The following is a 16,874-nucleotide window of genomic DNA, read 5'->3' on the forward strand; positions in this document are numbered from 1 at the left end:
TACTCCATGCTAAACAATTGGGAAGTTCATTCCCCTTAGGTGAGTGCATTATGCATAGCAAGAACTGAATAAAGTCAGAGGAATTAATAATTCCTAATTATTAATTCTAATTAGTAATTAGAATTAATTTTAATTCTTAAAAAATTCCTGATCCTCTATAGTACAGCTGTTTAATAAACACTATTCTGTTAGTCTCTAAGAAAAATGCACACAAACATTTAGCAGACAACCAACAAAAATGAACATGCCCATCTCTATTATTAAAGATAGGTGACAGAGTAACACAACTAGGTAAAACAATAAATGAGTAATAACAATATACTTCTTACTAAAACCTAACAACAAAAAGAAAATTTAAGATTACAAAAGTACAATTCATTTTTAAATGTACTTGCAGGCACGGGAATAAAAAGTGAAAGAGTATAAATCTACTTTTATTTTTTACCTGCACAGCCAAAAGCCAAATGGTATCTGGAGGAGGGGCTGAATTTCACACAGCAGACGTTAGCCTTTGCCTCAATGCTTGCCACGGAATTGTCTAAATTAGTAGACCACAGCTTCACTAAGGTAATGAAGATAAAAATAAAAAGAACAATACACTGAGAAAATGTTTCTGCAACTGGACAAGTGTCACCAATGTACCTTTTGTGTCAATATGAAATATTTTATTAGGACCAAAAAATTTAAGATGAATAATCATGTAATAGAACAATACTTGAATCTGAGAGCTTACTTTCAATGCTAAAACTCAACAGATATGAGCAGTGATTTCACAAAGATATGTGGGACCCATAAGACAAAGGTATAAAACAAGCATTCTAGATGGTGGGTCCATTACATATAAATATATCAATACTCTATAGTGAAGGTAAAAATACATTTAGATAAAAATCCTAATTTTCACATGTATGAGATTGTTAAAATAAAAATACCCTTTAAAACACTTCAAAACTTCCAGCGAAGGTAGATCTGGGCTGCTCTTAACTTCTGTCAAAGAAGCAACTTCTTTACATTGGAAAGTAGTTAATTGGAGAGGTGCGTAACTCATCAGACACCGAGAAGAAGAGACTCAGTGCTCTCAGCACTAAGTGGGACATTTATATTCCTACCCCACCCCGTCAGACACTGAAAAGAAGAAACTCAGTGTGCTCAGCTCTAAGTGGGATATTTATATTCATAGCCTTTCCCAACAGCCCCAACATTAACACTATGACCAAGGCTTGGCGAGCACCTTGGAAGAGGAAAGAATATAATATGGGAGGAGTGCTGTCATGCTGACTTCTGGATAGCACAGTCATGTGGCTTGGTTACATACCTAAAACCTGTAGCATTGTAAACTACCCACAATTCTGACACAGATGTGATAGATGACTCTAGGCTCAGCCCAAACCGAGGAGCAACAGGAAGTGGATACTTGCAGGGAGAGGAAGAATCATTCTTTATTATTCTTTATTGGTACCGGTAGGTCTCCCATGCTCCACTGTATGGCTTCATAACCAAGAACACACATGTAAACCTTTAACCACAGTGCTTGGGAGGCAGAGGCAGGCAGATCTCTATAAATTCAAGTCCAGCCTATTATCATAGCTCCAGGTCAGTCAGGGGCTAAAGGAAGATCACCCCATCTCTCTCCCACACACCAGAAAAACAAACAAAAATTATGTAAATTTTAGTTTTCTATGGTTTATGTAAACATAAATAACAGGATATGAAAATCCATGGCTATATTTTAAAGTTCTTTATTTATATGATACAGTCTATTCTAGTGGAATATACTAGAATTTATGATTAATTAAGAATCAAACTAGAGCAGACCTGACCTGAAGCAGCAAAGTAAGCTGTTATTTTGCAAAAGTACCAGAGCAAATTTTAAACAATGAAAACATATGAGAAGAAATATAATTCACAAAACAGAATTTTAAGGCACAAGTAGCCATCCTGGCTAAACAAAAGAATAAATAACAAGCATTAAAAGTACGGGGAAAGGTTTACCAGCCATTTTTATCCATCTTTTGATCTGTTTCAATATCTGATTCAGGAATAGTTCTTAGGCGATACCCAGGTAATTGCAATTTAAACAATTTTTTTTTTTAAACGAAACTCCCCAAGTGATTCGAACATATTTCTGGGGTTAGAGGTATAGAAAACTTCAGGGCCTTTAAAGATTACTGACAAAGTTACCTCTCAAAAAGAATAACTAAAAAGAGTCGCAATAAAGAGGACTTCATTGAAGATGGCTTTCATAATTTACACATGAAGTCTCAGTGAAAACTACTTACTACCAAAATAAGTAAGCTTTAAAAGAGACACTCAGCAGAGTAAGGGTTTTAAACACAATTGTTTGTTTAGTGTTCTTTTCTAATAAGAAGATTCTACTTCAGTAAACATACATTCACTTGGTTAACACATATAAACTTTTTACAGTTATTAGTCACTAGTACCTTGCTTTCCATTTCAGATAATTTTCTATCACCATATAACCACACCACTAATCCTGTATATTCATTTTATGGTGGTGGGTTTGAGTCAACATAAGCCTTTTTTTTTTTTTTAAATTGGCAAGCTAGGGAGTGGTGGCACAGGTCTTTAACCCCAGCACTAGGGAGGCAGAGGTAGGTGAATATAGTGAGTTCAAGGCCAGCCTGGCCAACAGAGAGAATTCCAGGTTACAGAGAGAAATCCTGTCTCAAAAAAAAGGGGTGGGGTGGGGTTATAAAATTCAATGTAAAGCTATTTCTCAAGAGAACATATACAAATGGGAAGCAAATACACAAAAACAGGCAACATAAGTAAACAGAGGGATTCAAAGAGAAACCACAAACAGAAACCACAACTGGTAGTTACTTCAGTAAGAATGGTTATTGTGAAAATGACAAAAGGTACAAAAGTTGTCTGGGCTGTGGAGAAAGGGAACACCATGATCCAATAACCCCAACACTAGGTATATATACCACAAAAGTAAAATGTGTTTACTGAGACACTCATGCTCACATATTTTTTACACTATTTATAGTGGCCAAGTTATACAAATAAGCTATTTGTTCATCAGACAGTCAAGCCTGTCCGCTTGGAAAAGATGCAGATGGATGCATCTTCCAACTCTCATCAGAAAAGCATTTATTGGCTACAGATGGTGATTAACAGAAAGACTCACAACTAGGCAAGGTGCAGAAAAATAAAAGCCATCGGAATACTTAGTCCCAAATGGAAAATTTATACTGTTCCCTATCCTTAAAAGGGTTAAGAAAGAGGGGTCAGAAAGACAATAAGAAAACAGTGTCCTCCAGACACAGCCAGGAAGCTCCACTATGAATTCACAGCAGTTAGGACTACAAACAGTCCCTGTGCAATGCCACTACGGAGAGGAGAGGTAGACATGATGTCCCACCTTAGGGCTAGTGGCAGCGGATAGCTGCTGGGAGAGAGTTGTCTTCTCTGAGTATTACCACTGGTAGGTAAACTAAGCCCCAGTGGAAGGTCATATATTCATGAATATACAGACAGCACAAGATAAGACTTGTGGAAAAAAAGAGAAAGAGGATACAAAGTTGGCTTGGCAAGAAAGTGGAGATATATCAGGAAGAAAAAGAGGTGGCGGTGAAGTACCCAAAACTCAGCATATGAAATTCTAAAAAAAAAAAAAAAAAACTAACTAAAAATTAATTTAAAAAGACAAGATCCAAAGCAATAAAATCAAACAAAACATATATTTATTTACATATGCTCTTCTTTAGTTCTAATAAAAAATATAAAAATCACTGCTGGAAAAACCATATAGCAATGAAGGGTAAGAAAAACAAACTCATTATGAATTCTATCTAGTTGGCACTAGGAAATAAGTCTGATATATAACATTAAGTGTTCTATACAAGTTTTATTACCTCAATGTTACTAGATAAAGGAATGGTTTTTCCTTTAGTACTATCTGATTCCTCAGCTCAAAAAAATTAATAAATTTTCAAAAATTCAATTACCCTATGAAAAGTTTATTATCTAGTAATCTGCAATATTTGAGGTAATCAATTCCCTAAATTTATTTTTCAAAATGCTATTTTTAAAAAAACAGAATATACATTGTATTTATATAAAACAGAAAAAATACTCACAAATAAAATTGACAATGCTGTTTACCAGAACTATCACAAAACCTAAGATCTCATAAAAAAAAAATACAGTAACTATTTTGAAAATAACCCAGGGACTCTGTGATCATTGCTTTTTTACAAAACATTACTAGTACAGGCTCATGTTCTTGATTTATATTTTCAACAGTTGGTTTTGCACTACAGCAATAGAGGGGAGTGTGTATAGCAGACACTTCATGGTCCTCCTAGTTAACAACATTCACTATGTGGACCTTCACAGAGGAGAAAAGTTAAATCAATGACAAAGTATTGTCAAGCTAAGGGAAACATAGATGAGGGTCACAAAGGCCCCATGTAATTCACAGGCATGTTTTGTTTCCCTGAGTGATACCTCCTATTTATAGAGCAAAATAAAAAAAGAAATTTACTTTGAAGAATTAAAAAGAATCTAGGAAAGATTTTAGAAAAATGGAGGTAGACAAGTGAGTCAGTGAACTACAAAATAAAATAGGAATTAACCTGAAGAATAAAAATACAAGAAACAGTGTATAAGGCTCACAAAACAGAAAAGTAAAATATTAATACAAATAGTTATAAAGAAGAGATTTCTGATTCATGAATATTCAATGGTGTAGTTCTCAGAAGACTACTAAGAGACTTAAAGAATGGTACTATGTATTAATAAAGAGGCAATTTACCAACATGTATCAACCTTCAATTGGTTTATGCCCTTATGATAACAGCTTCAAAATACATGAAGGCATATATCTCTATTTTATGTGTCAGGAAGAACTGAACTGAGTTTTTTCTTCTTTGTTTTGTTTTGTTTTGTTTTAAGGTTTATTATGTGTAGGTATGTACATGGGCCTGGGTAACCAAAAGTACACCAATGCATACAGGAGCCTGTGGAGACCAGAGGGAGTCATATCCCCTAGAACTGAAATAGAAGATGGTTCTGAATTGTCATATGGGTTCTGAGAAGTGATGTAAAATGTCCTTCTGTATATGTGTTACTTTCATTGGCTAATGAATAAAGCTGTTTGGCCAATGGCTTAGCAGAGTACAGCGAGACAGGAAATCTGAATAGAGATATAGAGAGAAAGCAGGTGGAGTCAAGAAGACATCATGTAGCTACCAAAGGAAAAAGACACCAAAACTTTACCGGTAGGCCACAACCTCATGGTGATACATAGTTTAATAAAAATAGGTTAATTTAAGATGCAAGAACTAGCTAGAAATATGACTGAATCATTGGCCAAACGGTGTTGTAATTAATACAGTTTTCGTGTGATTATTTGGGTCTGGGCACCAGGAAATGAATGAGCAGTCTTCGCTTACAGAGAACCAAACATAGCCCTCTGTAAGACAAGAAAGTACTTTTAATTGTTATCTCTTTTAATGCTGTCTCTAAATACAGCTTGTGTGAGGTTTTTATTTTTAAATAATCAATCAGAGCCATTAAACCCCACATACTCTTGATTTCCCCAGTGTTTGTCCTAATATGTACAGAGATAAAACAAAACAACACAAAACAAAACAAAGCTACCTTCCTGGTCAACTATTACAGATTCTAATGGCAAATGTGGGACTTCAAAAAGAGATTATTTGACACGATGAAAATTGAAGTTGGTAACATATTACGAGCAATTCATTGACTAATTACTAAGAAGTAGACAGAAATAAAACTCATTTAGCAATTGTAGTTACTTCTTTGAATAAATGGGACACACATTTATTGTCACCTATCTACTTTTTTGTCCAAAATTATTTTTAAATTTTGTGTGTGTGTGTGTGTGTGTGTGTGTGTGTGTGTGTGTGTGTGTGTGTGTGTATGTGTGTGCACATGTAAATACAGGTGCCCTGGGAGGCCAGAGTCTCTGGAAATGAACACAGAATAACCACTTAACCATTGAGCCATCTTTAGAAAACATGCCTGTGTCACTTCAAAGATTTATTTTTATATCTACTCTCATATAAATAGTCTGTAGTTTGCAGGAGAAAAAAAAGAAAAAAATATTACACAGAACACAGAAATTAGACTTCATGTTTATATCTCATAACCCAAAAAATCAGTAGGATATGGAAAACCAGAAAAATACTAACAAGCATTCCCTAAATGACACTTTTGAATGCTCTATAAAAGCCAGAGTAGAGGTTCTTCTCAATGCCTCTGAAATATTTACCCAGGTAGTTCATAAACTGGACCACAAAGTGAATTACAACATATTTAAAGGAATTAAAATTATATAAACTGTTTGTACATAAATCAGATTTCTGAAAAATTTAAAGCACATTTTATAATGATCCATAGCTAAACAAGGTACTCAAAAAAAAAACCCATTGAATTAGAAGTTGAAACTAAAAACCAAATGTTAATACATGAAATCTAAGGATTAGTTAGAGCAGTACTTAGAAGAAAGTGTATGAAGAACAAAGATTAAAAGAGAAGGTCTCAAGTCAGAGATATGAACTATAATAGGACGAAAATAATTACACAGAAATACAGAAATATTAATGAATAAAACTCACTGAAGTCTGAACAGCTTCCCTATGAACACTCAATCGTTTTACAGAAATAAAATATATACTGTCAATGGACCCAAAACAGCCAAAACGGATCCTGGAAACAATCAAAAATGGCAGATTCATACTTCTTGATTTCAAAATAGCACTACAATTATTAAAACAATGTGGCACTGGAATAAAGATATACATAAAAATCCAATGGCATACAATAAAAAGACAAAGGCTAAAAAAGTGTAATTTTGTTAATTGTTCCAAGATTATGAAATGGGGAAATAAATAATCTTTTCAGTAAGAGACGTTAGAAATTCAGGACATTTATGTGTAAAAACGAAGTTGTGCCTTTAAACCATGTACAAATTAAAATGGGTCAAAGGCACAAATGTTAGACTTACTGCAAAACTCATGGAAGAAAATACAGGAGAAAAGTCTCACAACAATGAATTTGACAGTGATTTCTCAAATATTCTAAAGGCATATACAAGAAAAGCAAAAATTAAACAAACTGGACTTTATAACAATAATTTTAAAAATGTACCAAACGCTATCAACACTGTAAAAAGGGAACCCAAATGTGGAATACAAACCACTTGGTTAATATGCAGAATATAAAGATAACTCTCATTTCAAGCAAAAACAGAGAAAGAAAAATGAGAATTCTGTTTTTTTTTTGTGGGTGTGTATTAACTTATAATTCAACAAAGATAGCTAGATGGCTAACAAACACATAAAGAAAGATGTTTCATATCACAGCACTGTAGAGAAACTGAAATAAAAACTACAGTGAATTACCCCCTTAAATCCACTTTTAGATTTTATCTATGTATTTTACAACGAAACAAAAACAGAGCATAGAAAGACATGAAGGCACGCAGGCAGGCAAAAAAGGAAGTTAGTGAATGAAAGCGGGGAATATGGAAAGAAAAGGGAAAGGTGGGAATAACGGAAAAGGCAGAGAGGGATGGAGTCAGCTGGGCAGGTAGGCAGGTAAATCCAAACTAAGAGGCTAAGGATGTTGACATGAACGTGGTGAAATCAGAACACTCAGGCCCTATACCCATTATATATGGGATCTTAAATGGTATAAACAACATGAAAAATATGGTGACAGTTCCAAAAATGTAATCACAGATTATCATACGACAGGGCAATTTCACTTCTGTGAACTAAAACAAATTAAATAAATATATATTTGTACATGGATAGATAGTTCCCAACAGTCAAAATGGGCCTTTACGTGTAAAAAGAGAGAAGAAAAAGCACAATATGTGAAATAAAGGTTCCAATTTTTATTATTTAGTCCTTACTGTGGAAGCTACACAAGGAAAGGAATAAAAAAAGGGAAAGAAAATTATGGCAACTCTCTTTAAAAGTAATTTTTAAAAGATTTATATTATTTTCCTTTATATAATTGTGTGTTTGTGTGTATACATATGTGTGCAGATGCCTGTGGAGGCCTGAAGAAGGAATCTGATCCTCTGGAGTTGGAAATACAAGTAGAGAGAGACTTGCTTGGCTAACTTACAAACCTACATAAGTGGGGACTCCAGATGAGGTCTCCAATTTTCCAACTGAGAAGTATCACAGACATACAGATATTTGTTCAATTATAACATAAAAACTACTTAGAAGGCAAACTGAAGGTAAAAATATATTCTTTGTTAGTTACACAGACATTCAAAAATGCAGCATAAAATAGAAAAATTCAGAAACTGGAGTACAGTTATTTTCTAACATCATGCTTCATAAATAATACTGTTAAAAGAATAAATATTCACCATCATCTTTTCAATACAGCCACTGTTGAATCAGTTAACAATTTTCATAGTAATTAATTTTTATTTCCATCTAAAATTTTTTGGGACATGGTTCCTTTTAAATCTGTATAAAGCTGGATTTACTGGCATTTATTATCATAGGTCACAAAAAACATTTAAAAGGCATTAGTATACTTGATTTAAAAGTAAGTTAATCTGTTCACAACATCTCTACTAAAACAGGACAGGAAGAATAGTAGAAAATAACAAATAGTAAAGAGAGACAAAGAAGAAAAGCAGAAAAGGCCAATCAAGACAGCAAAAGAGATATAAACAAAAATATTACACTACCACGAGGCTTTAGAATATATTGAATATTTCAAATAATTTTGAATATAGAAATTTCTAAATGCTTCAGGGAATAAAGTTTACTAAATGGTATATTTAAAACACTTGGTTAAAAGATAATTGTAGGGGTGGACACTGGTAAATAGCACTTGCTATAAAATCATGAGGAATGGAATTCTGACCAAGTACCCACAGTAGTGTAAACACTAATGCCTATAACTCCAACTCAGGGACCTGACACCCTCTTCTGGCTTCTGTATACATATATGCATATACACGGACACACAAACACACAGACACACACACGGGGCGGGGGGAGGACATACACATACATAAGGAAAATAAGAATCTTTAGGAAGTTGCCAGCAATTCAGAGGGCACCGTGTGACACAAATACAAAAACATTATTATGAAGAAGCAGTGCACTTATTTTTTTCTTCACTCAGGGAAAACTGATGTCTAACTCAAATTATTTTGATTCACAAAAGACTAGCATGAGTTTCAATGAATAACTTACATAGCTGTGCCTAAAAGGAGTTCTGGGGAGTGGGAACTCCTGAGCGAAAATGATAGTACCTTTTGCATCATCAGAACCTGAAGCCAAAAGTTTAGGATCCATCAAATTAAAGTCAACACTCCAACACCTCTTTTCATGCTCCTTGATATAGAAGAAAAAAAAAATTTATTGATATTGGTTGGTGGCACAAAATGCAATCAAATGTAAAGCAAAGACACTGGTAGAAAGCCTCACACTAAAATTAATGCTTTGGTAAATGTATATGATATATTCTAAAAATAAAGAATGAGAAATCTCTTAGAAAAGCATTTGGTACTACCACAGTTATTATATAACTATAAAAACACTAAACAATGGCTGAAATTTTTTAATTATAAAGCACATGAATATCATAAATTACTATAAAACAAAAAAAGTAATTGTTTTAACAAGTAATCAGTTTCCATATTTACCTGATAGACTTTTGACCTCTGTCCTGTGAATCCATCCCATAGTATAACAGTGCCTTCATAATCACTGCTGGCTAGCAGATTCTTATGGTAACTACTCCAACTGATACAGCTGAATGAAAGAAAAGCTAAAGCTTTAAGATATAAATAAGTAACAATGGAGCATAATGATTTTAGTGTGTTCAGGAAGATGAGCGCTCGTCAAAATGGTTTACATCACTTCACAATCATTCAGAAAGAGATGATAGTACTACCTACGTTTCCTGAGTGAACTATCCAATGCTGAAGTTTACACTTTTTACTCTGATCACAGTATGATAGATACAAGCCAGAAGCTGCTACTGATCATCTCTGCTACATTTGAAAAGCATACCTACTAATCACAATGATAAATGCCCAGGTGGCTCAGAGGATGTTACAGCACAATGACAGATATGAACGATTGTTAAGCCCTATATTAAGCTTTGCCAAATCATATTAAGCTAAATAAATGAATATGAATTACATTTCTGTGTTTATATTCAAAAGGTCTTAACCAATATAAGTTATGATTAAAATTCCAATTAAAATAACCCAATAGATTCAAAGTTTGAACATTTATGACTTTAGCTATTCTCTAAAAGTCTGCATCTAAGGCAGTAAGCTACTGTTGAGACACATACATATTTAAATCAGGCAAAACAAGATGTACACTACTGAACAAGGTACCATGAAAAGCAAGTAATGTATTTTGCTCTCTATTGTATTTATGACAAATTTTAGGGGTTGGAAAGAGATCATTTGCATTTTAAAATATACTCAATTTTGATGGATTTAGACAGACTTGCACTCTAATTCCAGACTGGTTAACTTAGTATATTTCATAACTGGCAAAAAAAAACTGGACAACTCTTGTTAGTTTTGCTTAGGTATAGGTCCTTTTAGCCCCGCAGATTTTGGCCATTTTCTCCAATGTAATGTGCCATAAAGTACTAAGCATTTGCCTATGTGTTATGGCAAAGCAGGCAATAGCACACTGAAACTCTAATTATGTTTTCCTCAAGGGAACAATGACGATGAATACGTGTCATGAGCCAAGTATTCTGCTGAGTTTACTACTGTGATGTTTTTTTAAAGTACAATTCTATACAAGTGATATTACTATAATGGTCACATGCTATAAGTAATTATAAAGGAATTAAAAGTACAAACTCTAGAATTAATATTACCTTAATTTGCACTTCTCTACACATTACTTAGCTCATCCCAGGCAAGCTATTAACTTTCGGTTTTAGCACTCTTCAGCTGTAAATGCGGCAATAATAGTAACCATCTCAGACAACTGTTAAAGCACACAAGACAATGCCTAACACACAAGCATTTAATAAACTCATTTTTGCAATATAGTCTCTGCTTAGAAGACAGAATGATGTGGGATTCCCCTCTGTATGCTGTGAATAAAGAAGCTGTTTTGGCCTATGGGAGGGCAGAATAGAACTAGGCAGGAAAACTAAACTGAATGCAAGAAGAAAGAAGGCAGAGTCAGGGACAAGCCATGTAGCTGACAAAGGAGGCAGATACCATGTAGCTGCCCAAGAAGCAAGAGGTAACATACTACAAGTCTCACAGTAAAATATAAAATAATAGAAATGGGTTAATTTAAGATTAAATTTAAGTAACAGTTACTTAATAAGAAGTCTGAGCTAACAGGCCAAACAGTGTTGTACATAATATAGTTTCTGTGTGATTATTCAGATCTGGATAGCCAGGAAGTAAAAGGCAGTCTCCACTACAGACAGACTGTAATAGATTCTCAAGTGTGAGTGCCACTGATAAATGGACAGCTCGTAAACTGCTGTGGGTAAATTAGGAAACAAAACGAACATAATACTAATTTATTACTAACATCATTAAAATGCACATAAAAACACATATACCTTGGATTCAACATCTTTAATCCAAAATGTCCCAGAATCCAAAACATCCAGAGCACCAAGTCTGTTGGCTAAATATACACAAACTCTGTTTCATAGCAATGTATGTGAAGATACACACTCAGGGTAAGTGAAGTCTGTGATTAGGTTCACATCTTATCTCCAAGATGTTTCAAAACGCACATGGATGAAAAGCTTAATCAGAAACACTGTGGTACCAAACATTTCAGATAAAGGATACTTAAAACAGTATGTATGTATTTATCAAGGTAAGAAAGGTACATGGATGACTGATTTCTTTTAGAGCTTACACTAATAATCACGTGCTCTTGAGAACAGCTAGGGAAATCTATTTCTTCTATGAGGTAGGGAAGAGAGGGGAAGAAAAAGAAAAGAGAAAGAAAAGAAAGGAAAAGGTTGATTGTGGAATTCCTGACTTTCCTGGGAAACACGTTAGCTCTGCACTGCTTTGAACTATAATCTTTACTGAATTAAATTTAAATAGTGTTCTTTCAAAGAAAAGCCTAATACTTGTGTGAAAACATCTTAAAACTAGAAATAACTATATTTAGAGATACGCTCATATTATGGATTATTTCTGATGTTAAAGTAAATGATAATTTCCACAAAAAGCAAACAATGTCTATAGGAAAGATATTGCTTTAAAGCAAAGCATCTCTCCATACACAATCACAGTATTCACTCTTGATGAGTAAGCAGTCTCATGGAAAAGGTAAAATAATTTCACACTTAACACTAATATGGACAACAGCTATATATATGCTACATTGGGGCAACAAAAAATAAATACCTGATTTTGGAATTGCAGGTCATTTCATTCTCAGGGTAATGAATATCCACTGCATCCTGGATGACTGTGCCATATTCATAAACTTTAATCTTCTTTGTAACCCCAGCAATTGCAAAATAGTCACAATCCCGATCAAATTCGATACTAAAACGGAAGGAAAAACACATCTTGTTTGTGAGACCATGAAGCCAACCTTATGATGTTATATATAGCAACATTTCAGGGTTTTAAGTTTTTCATTCCTTCTTTTTATTCTCCCAATGCTGGGGGCTTGAACGCACGGCATAAATGTATACTAGGCAAGCACAATGCCAATGAGTTATATCCTCGGCTGGCATTTCCTATTTCTAAGAGTTTCTATTTACCTCTACAGATAAGACAGCTTCTTGAAATAGTTTCAAGTTTCCCTACACCACATGTCCAGAATAAGTCATCAAGACATCAAATTTCAAGAATTAGGGAACTATATAGATATGTAACTGTCAAGGTGAACTTTTGTTCCTAGACAACTGACATGTTTTTAAGTTTACTTTTAATAAGATTACATCTCAGTGCGGAAACCTTTAATGATTTGAAATATTACAAATGTCAAATGAAAATAACCAATTAGTTTTTTTCATAAATTCTTGTTATTGCTCTTTCAGGGAATGTGATATTATTTTAATATATCTGAACAAACAGAATAACTGAAGCAATTGGGTAGTGACAAATGGACAGAATATTAATAAAAACAGAGTAACTAAATAATCCTTACTTCCACCCAAACCATTCCTTATTCCCAAAACAAATATTATCTCTCTGAATCACAGAATGTTAACGCACATTCCTTATTGCACAAATAGGGAACTCTCTCTAAAAAACAAAACAAAAACAAACAAACAAAACCCCTCTGTTCCTTTTTAGAGGACTTAGGGAATATACTCCTTTCTTGTAATTTCTCTAAATAAAAATTCCAAAATAAGCCATTTCAATACAATATCTTATTCACTCCTATCATACCAGCTAGAAATCTAACTTGCCCTGATGCGGGTAAAAATTGAAATGAACCATCAAATTCAATACTTTTCAACATAAATTTAGTTTCCTTCCAGAGGTTTAGCTGTAACTAAAAGAGTTACAAAAGAGTTCCCAATGATCTATAATAACTACCAATTCTCTTAACAACCATTAGAGGAAAACATTACTACTATTAACAGTTTAGACTACTGAGGGTTAGAGTGAAGTAATCTGCTCAAAGTTAGCTGGTTTTAAAGTGTTTGAGATGATAGTTATCAGGCAATCTGGCTTCACAGTTAAGGCTCTAATATTTAGGTTAAATCAAAAATCAAACCTCCTATGTGCAAGTCAAACTATAAAGTAAAAGGGTTCAAAACTCAAACTCTAATAAAATTTGTTATATATTTCTGTACCTACATATATCTTCCCACCAATAATTATCAAGACATAAATACTAGGTACTCATTAAATGCATATAAATACAACTGCATTATATATGTGTATAAATACAAATACTTATATTGTATGTGGAGTATTTAGGAGTGCTAGCCAGATGATATACTTTAATGGATTACTTGTACAATACTCATGCAGAATTAACTAAGTTACTACTTAGTTAATAATTCAATAGGAAGTTTACTTAGCTAATGACTAAGAGAAATATACATTAAAATTTTCTTAAAGACACATTGAAATACTTTTCTAAATTATAGGCTCAAATCATTTCTTAATTTCTAAATCTTACAAAAAAATTTCAGTTAAGTGCCAGCAACTACAGAACAACTTAGCCAATAACACTTACAATCCAATAAGACAGACTTACTGGTATTATAATATTAATGTACTTCTGCCTCAGCTACCACCTGTGTTATGAATTCTAACACAAGAATTATATTGATGACAACTTTTCTATCTCAGAGCGCATGCACAGACAGACAGACAGGCAAGCGCACGCGTGTGTGCGCACACACACACGCACACACAATGATATTTGTGCTGGTTAGTTTTATGTCACCTTAACTGAAACTATAGTTATTTAGAAATGGCCAATCTCAATTGAGAGAATGGCCCCACTATATTGGTCTATAGACAAGCCTGAAGTACATTTTCTTAATTAGTGATAGATGTGGTAGACCTCAACCCATTGTGGATAGTTCCACTCTGGGCTGTTGGTTCTGGGTGCACTAAGAATGCAAGCTGAGGAGGTCACAAGCCAAGAAACATTTGTTCATAGTCTCTGCATCAGCTCCTATATCCAGGTTCCTGACCTGTTTAAAAGGTCCCGCCTTGACTTCCCTTAGTGATAGACTGTGCTGTGGTACTATAAATGGAAATAAACCTTTTCCTCCCCAAGTTGCTTTTGGTCACATGATTTTATCATAGCAACAGAAATCATGACTAAGACAGACTGGCAAATGACAGATATTGGAAATGAAATCTACTTGCAACTGAGGTGGTTTAGAATGCCTAGTTCAAGAATCAGTCATACCATTCCTAAATATATCCCCTCCATCTATGTTACTAAAACAATGAAAAGTACTCTAACGTACAAGTGAAAGTGTGTAAGAATAGGCAAACTTCTAGTTTTTAATACAAGCATATTTAAGTATTAACCTGTTATCAACTGACTAAAAGCCCCACACAATGGCCCGCGGACACAGCCTTTGCTGACACTTGGTCTCAGATATCCTTTTCCTCTAGCAGGATGTGTCATTACCTACTTTAATTCAACTGTGAAAAAAAGATCATTTTTTTTTGTTTTGGACTCATTGCTATTTTCTTCCATTTTGGTTATTTAATAAATATTTTGGGGAGTAAGACATGATGATTCATTTCTATAATCCTAGTGCTCAGAGGCTGAGGCAGGAGGATTCTAAATCTGAGACTGCCCTAGGAAACAATCAAACTCTTTCACAAAAAACAAACCCAAACCTAACAACTGAGCCCAAAACCTATGACACTAGGAACATCAAAGTCCTGGTGTCTTTTTATAGTAAAAAGTCAAAAAGAAAATGAAAAGGAAAGATCTAAAGACTGCACCATGTCTGTGAACACTAATTTTTAGGTGCTTAAGGTTTTCTAGAACCCATCTAAAATGGATATCCTCTTATTCCATAAAGCGGTGTTTCGGTTATTTTGATTATGATGTGAGATAACACAAAAGCAGTACAAAAGTTTAGCAATGTCAAATTAGGATAAAATAAAAGGTATGAAAACTAATCAAAATGTACCTGTTTAATTAATTCCTCAAAGAATAAGAAGTCTTACTATTTACTGATAAATAAAACTTTATTTCTGCCTTCTACTATTATTTACAATTATTAAAACTACTGATGAAAATTCATTACAATGAAAAATTCAATTTCATCAACCAAGAATGTTCTAGTAAAATATGCCGCTGCCGCTACCACCACCACCACTACCACCACTATCATCACCACTACCACCACCATCACCACACACGCACTTTGGTCATCTGAGAACCCTCTGTTCCAGGAACCTAGTCACATGACTTCTTATACCCGATTCTCCTGATAAGGCCCAACCTACACTGCCTTTGAGGACAGACCACACTGCCTGGGGATCTCCAGTACCTTTCTTCCTCTGTGAAGGTAGGCCCTACAGAGGTCCTAACACTTCCTAGGAACCTCATGTACCAGGTGACCAGTCTGCCCACAAGATTTCTTGCACCCATCTTCCCCAGTTAAGGCCTGTATATATTATAAGTACGCCAAGGTCCAGCTTCATTTTCACCAGGCCCATCTACAACTCCCAGGAATACTGCTTCAGGAAGCCAACCCAAAAGGCCTCCAACATAACCTATCCACTATAAAACTTCCTAAACCAGGTACCTAGAGGAAGACAGTTATAGCCATCATACTGAATTGATCCTCTCCTGGACACTGTAAATGCTGCATGGAAGCAATATGAATCAAGACAAAACAAACCGAACCAACAAACTAAGTCAGATGTGCAAGTCTCAAAAGAAACAAAATGAAAAACCCAGACATATCCAAAAATGATTAATTCCGTAATAATGGTGGCTACTGAAATTATTCTAGTATATAAAGAACTGCAAACAAAGACATGGATTTAGTTTAAGAGTCAAAAACAAAGAAAAGTCAACCAAAGACATGGAAATAAAACTCAAGGGACACAATTGATAGAGAAACTCCAAAATGAAATGATTCTGAGAATGAAAAACCCAGTAAGTCAAGTGAAAAACTTCACTATGCACAGCACAGAAATCAGGGCTAGAAAACAAGGTAAAGGAATTTTATCAGTTAGTAAAGGTCAATGATAAATTTTTAAAAAATGAATAATAGTTATGGGATACCATGAAAAAATATAACCTTTAAATTATGAGGCTAGAAGAACAATAATATAGCAAAAGCATAGAGAATGTTTTCAATAAAATCATAGAAAGTTTCCTAAACTCAGAGAAAGGGATGCCCACCCAGGTAAAAGATGTCTA

At 34.2% G+C, this 16,874-nt stretch overlaps 1 protein-coding gene across 2 annotated transcripts in view; it reads right to left on the reverse strand.

Moving 5' to 3' along the window:
* The window catches only part of Cop1 (COP1 E3 ubiquitin ligase), a 123,166-nt gene that overhangs the window by 35,421 nt on the left and 70,871 nt on the right, over positions 1-16,874 (reverse strand). For both annotated transcript variants that reach the window (XM_085688035.2, XM_085688034.2), the window contains exons 12-15: positions 12,404-12,547; positions 9,683-9,791; positions 9,290-9,371; positions 446-562 (exon numbers count right to left, since the gene is read on the reverse strand). In XM_085688035.2, coding sequence (XP_085544161.1) covers positions 446-562; positions 9,290-9,371; positions 9,683-9,791; positions 12,404-12,547 — 452 coding nt within the window. The remainder of the gene's footprint in view (positions 1-445; positions 563-9,289; positions 9,372-9,682; positions 9,792-12,403; positions 12,548-16,874) is intronic.

This window comes from Myodes glareolus, chromosome 5, assembly GCF_982192425.1.
Source record: "Myodes glareolus chromosome 5, mMyoGla1.1, whole genome shotgun sequence".
NCBI classification, from domain to species: domain Eukaryota; kingdom Metazoa; phylum Chordata; class Mammalia; order Rodentia; family Cricetidae; genus Myodes; species Myodes glareolus.